General features: G+C 36.7%; 1 protein-coding gene across 1 annotated transcript; it reads right to left on the reverse strand.

Annotated features, from left to right (window-relative positions):
• Nucleotides 1-1,478: 1,478 nt before the first annotated feature.
• On the reverse strand, nt 1,479-4,740 carry LOC121441158 (acidic proline-rich protein PRP33-like). Its single transcript, XM_041642288.1, has 4 exons — nt 4,635-4,740; nt 3,489-3,524; nt 2,273-2,634; nt 1,479-1,573 (listed from the first exon to the last, which is right to left on the reverse strand). The coding sequence occupies exons 1-4, from the start codon at nt 4,696-4,698 to the stop codon at nt 1,565-1,567; spliced, it is 471 nt and encodes a 156-aa protein (XP_041498222.1). The 5' UTR covers nt 4,699-4,740; the 3' UTR covers nt 1,479-1,564.
• Between the last annotated feature and the right edge of the window lie 411 nt (nt 4,741-5,151).

Raw genomic sequence — 5,151 nt, forward strand, 5'->3', positions numbered from 1 at the left:
TAAAATTCAACAAAATTTAAGAATAAATGAATGAATATTTACAAACCCTAAAAAATTAAGATGGAAAGATTGTTCTAAGGTATACATAAAATATTTAAAAATTTTTCATATGCTGATTAGGACCAGGTACACATTTATAAAAATTCTAGGGAGATGAAAATCCTGAACATCTGGCCCCTAAGAAACCATTGTATTTATAGGACTGTCCAAGTCGAGGAAGAATGTGAATTGGTTGACACTTGAGTGCCCAAAATAACACCCGCCACAAAAATAGCAACTTCCTAACAGGTAAATAGTGAACAGAGAGTGTTACCTGTGAGAAAAGAAACAAAGAACTCTTTTGCAGGTTTTCCTAGGCAGCTATTGTATAGGGCTCTGGTCAGACAACACACATGACATACTAAGAGCATGTTTATGAAGCTTTATCTCTTTATATATTTTAATACTGAAAATCATGTCTTATGTGAAGTATAGCGGCATAAATGAAGGCAGACAGAAATTATAATAATATATTCAGCTTTTATTGGGAAAAGATTTACAGAACCCAAGGTTCTAGTGGAGAACAAGAAAGCAGAAGGGAAAGGGAAAAGCACACCAGCAATATTTATTAGTAAAAAATATCCTCAGGTGACCACGCCCTACAAGGAAGGTGATTACTTAGGTAGTATTATATCCTTCTGGAGTCTTTGATGGAGTTAAAGAATGGATAGTTATAGTTTTCCTTAGTTATGATAAAAGATAAAGGAGATATAAATATTGTAACTGTAATTCTTACTTGATATCTGTTTTCTTATATGTAATTTTACTATGTTAAAGTTAAAGCCTTTCTTTTTTGTTTAAACAAAAAAAGGGGAAATGATGGAGGTGGGTCTTGTATCTTATCTGTTGCTTTCATTGGTTAACTAATAAAGAAAACTGCTTGGCTTGATAGGACAGAAAATGAGTAGGCGGAGTAGACAGAACAGAATGCTGGGAGAAAGAAGCTGAGTCAGACAGTCACTATGATTCACCCACCCGACACAGACACAGGTTAAGATCTTTTCTGGTAAGCCACCTTGTGGTGTTACACAGATTATTAGAAATGGGTTCGATCAATATGTAAGAGCTAGCTAATAAGAGGCTGGAACTAATGGGCCATACAGTGTTTAAAACAATACAGTTTCTGTGTAATTATTTCAGGGATAAAGCTAGCCGTGCGGGTGGCCGGGTGCCAGAACGTAGCCCACCGCTCATATTACAACAGTGAAGTCTCCTGTTAAATCAGAAATACCTGGGAAATACAGCAAAATTGTGGGCAGAACTTCAGTGAAGAAGAAAAAAAAGGGGTCTATCAAATGATAGTGGACTGATTCATAAATGGAGAAAGTAGGACCTTTTCTAATGAAACTGAATAAAGAGGTTTATCATTGCTATAGGTTTGGCCACAGTCCCCAGATTTCACTCATACATACACAGACTAAGAAAACAACAAAGAATAATTTCATGCTAAATATTTTATTGGAGTGTTGAAGGTTCTCTTACAACATCATTGCTCCATTGAAATGACATTAAAGGTAAATGCTTTCTACTCCGCCTGCAATAAATAAACAGATAAATGATGTCAGGGAGAAGAAAATTCTAGCCTGAAATACAAATATTTCCTGAGATTTCTGTTAGTTTTTTGGATATCTAACTGGGTTAGTTTTAAGACATTTGATGGAGAGTGACTTTAAATAACATTTGTCACAGAAATCATGGTTCGAGGACTTTTAAATTTTAGATGTGTTAGATATTTATGCCTTTTGGATGACTGTGGTGATCTCCAGAGTTTCATACTGTGCTGTTGGCAAGAGGTTCTTCATTTGTTCCCTAATGTTCAGCCCCGAAATAAGCATGCAGAAACCATATAATTTAAATCACTGCTTGGTCAATCATTTAAACATATTGCTACATACCTCATATATCCTAAACTGACCCATCTACATTAAATTGTTCATCTCCACAAGGTCCTGACCTACCAGCAAGTTTTCAGTTGGGGGCTCGTGCCTTTCTCCTCTGGCAACTCCATGGCATCTCACTGACTCTGACTTCTTTCTTCCAGCATTCAGTTTATTTTCCTGCCTCGCTCTATTCTGCCCTATCTATAGGCCCAAAGAAGCTTCCTATTAACCAACGTTATTGACAGCAAGCAGAGGGAATCTCACATCTTTTTTAGAATGATAAAGATTCCTTGTTACTTTTGTCGTGCTGATGAACCTTTTATTTATGCAGACATTTTTTAGAGGTTACTTGCCTCTTCATCACCGCCGGGTCCCTCTTCGCCGGGGCCCTCCTCATCACTGCCCTTGCCCTCCTCAGGTGGGCCTTCTGGTTTTTCAGGTTTAGGAGGGCGAGGTTTCCCCTCACCTCCCTCAGGGGGTGGGCCATGTGGTTTTCCAGGTTTAGGAGGATGAGGTTTCTCCTTGTCTCCCTCGGGGGGAGGGCCATGTGGTTTTCCAGGTTTAGGAGGGCGAGGATGATGTGGTGGTTTCTCTGGTGGTTTTTCTTCTCCATCGTCTTCCTCCTCATCTCCAGGTTCTTCACCTCCCTCATTCTCAGATTCCCGAGGGGGTCTCTCATGCTGTTGACCTTTGCCGTGGCTTTTTTGCTCTCCTTCTGTAGGGACATAGATCCATGTCAAAGAAGCTTGCTTTTCTCTTTCTGTCATAATGCTCTTCCTTCCTAAATTTATGAGCCTGATTCTTTTTGAAATATATTTTTAAAATAGTTATCATAATAACTTTCTTATGGCTCAACTCTTCAGGCAAATATTTCTTCTTAAATTTATTCATTAAGGGTGATTTTATTTTCATTACAGTTCTCAGACAGAAGTGATGAAACTGAAAGGATTTTTTAATGAAATTAGTTAGAATTAGGCAATGTAGCAAAATGTGACAGCAATACTCTATTCTTAAATGTACCATGTTGTTTTGGGTACTATAACTCTGTGGATAATAAAAAAAAAGTATAGGAGAAAGACTAAAAGATGTTCCATTCAGTTTTCCTGCAGTGCTTTTGTATCTATTACTCAGCTTTTGGTGCAAAGCTGGTTGAGAAAAATAAATTTTAAAAGGATCGGAAAGCCTGAGATCTGTGAAATTGCGTATCTATCCAGTATGGAATCATATACTTCTAAAAGGAATCAATGGGAAAATATTCTTTGACCAACTCATAGAGTTATGGAAATTTTTAAATGAGGACACTCAATATGCTCATCATATGCAAGCCATTGCTTCGATCTGTGGAAGAGACAAAATGTTCCTGGCATAAAAGCTTGGTTTCCCACTCTTTCAGTGTATTGCCATCTTTTAGGTCCTAGAGACAATGCAGGGGAGCTTTCCTATATATCTCAGGGTAAGCTGTCACATGCTAACTTCACAAAATAATAATCTTATGAGATGTTATAGCACTGTATAATTACAGAAGTAAACGATGCTGAATTGGTTAATATAGGATGAATCTAGCCCTACCTAAGAGCTGAGCAGAAGAGTCTTCATAGATGATCGCTAGAAAAAAAGCACAAGAGCAGTGAAAAGTTATTTACAAGATATTTCAGCTGGAAATACAAATGAATTTCAATAGCATCTTCACATCTGCTAAGAAGTATTTTATTTTTTAAAGTGCTATGGATACTGCTTCCAGAATGATTTCTATGATCGGGAACAATGACTATTTTGTTTCTAAGTATCTCTGGCAACCTTTGCTGTTACTCTTCATTCTAATATTGGAATTTCAGGCTGACTAGTTCATATTCTTTATGTTTTTCTTCATGATCTTAATTTGTTATATGATATATATCCACAGTTATTTCATACATGAAGTAAGTATAAACATTGCTGTAAATACTTTGTGAAGAACAATGAATATTGCATGTGGGTTATTAAAATTGAAAAAGAGGCCCAGAAAGAAACCATAGTGTGTAAAAGTGTGTCTCTTACAATTTGTATTCAGTTCCTGGAATCAAATGGTAGAAATGCAATTTTTTCTGACAATATGCTGTCTTCTGACTAAAATATGAAAAAATGTTCAACCATTCTCTCTCTCTTTCTGTCTCTCTTTCTCTCTCTCTTTGTATGACTTTGTGTTTGTGTGTTGTCTCCCTTATTATCTCTCACACACTCATACATGTACACACACATACACAGACAGTTTTGCATGTACACATGTGCTCAAAAATAATTTAAGAAATTATTCACTGATATTTCTAGCTGATTGTATATAGTTTCATATTTATTATATTCTTTCTTGTCCCAAAAACATTCATGAGATGCTTCTTTCAGTTTTTGCTCTCATCTGTACAGAAAAGTTAGCATTATTTACTATTGGCTTCTCATAACTCCTTGAGAACTGAGCTTCCCTCTATCAAATATATCATGATTCTGTGCATCTATCATCCCCCACGAAAAAGATTATTTCACAAATGCAGTCATTCAATTTTGTTGTAAAATAGTTTCCTAAATTTTACTATAAGCAAAGACTAAAATCCAATGCCAAATATGTTTTCCTAATCCTTTACTTCAGTTTCTTATTTATCGTTTTACATTTCTCCCAGTCCTGTATTTCAGTGTGTTGCCCAATTTCTATTTCACTGAAGCAATGTCTACCCTACTTCATACCTGCATTTGCTCTCTGAACTGAGCTCAGAGCCAACAAGGCTGCTGTGAGTAGGACCACCAGCATCTTGGAGGAGGCTTTGGAGTTGCTCCCAAGTCTGTGCTGGGAGAAACAAGGCCAGAGTTTTTATAAGAAAAATAGAACAAAGGCACTTTTCAGATCCTTACTGGTGACCTGACCTTTTGTTTGGGACATTAGCCTAGCAGGATATAGTAGAGAGTAGGTTGTGACTGTCTCGCTTCTCAATGCTAAAATATGAAATTTGCACAACCATGTTGGTGTGATTAAGGCATCGTCAAGATATTGGAAATAAAGTTGTTATTGTTTAAGCTCTAGTTTGATATGACAGTGATGCTTACCATGTTAGTTGTAATGAGGGGAAATTTGCCTCTCTGCCCTCATGTATATTTTTGTCCCAGTTCTTTCTTTCATTCAGGCTAGAGATAGGTTTTTGTCTACTTTTCAAAGCAACCTCTATTCATGGTTTTCCCCACATGTTATCATGTATATAATCCAGAG

This window comes from Microtus oregoni, unplaced genomic scaffold (genome assembly GCF_018167655.1).
Source record: "Microtus oregoni isolate MIOR12 unplaced genomic scaffold, Mior012 000002F_ref0000024, whole genome shotgun sequence".
Classification (NCBI taxonomy): Eukaryota; Metazoa; Chordata; class Mammalia; order Rodentia; family Cricetidae; genus Microtus; species Microtus oregoni.

Excerpts from the sequence above, each read along its gene's own strand:
- LOC121441158 (XM_041642288.1), bottom strand. The coding sequence starts at position 4,698 with ATGCTGGTGGTCCTACTCACAGCAGCCTTGTTGGCTCTGAGCTCAGTT. Across the intron at positions 3,525-4,634 it reads AGTTCAGAGAGCAAATGCAG|CGATCATCTATGAAGACTCT; the intron begins GTATGAAGTAGG and ends CTTTTTTTCTAG. Across the intron at positions 2,635-3,488 it reads CTCTTCTGCTCAGCTCTTAG|AAGGAGAGCAAAAAAGCCAC; the intron begins GTAGGGCTAGAT and ends ATGTCCCTACAG.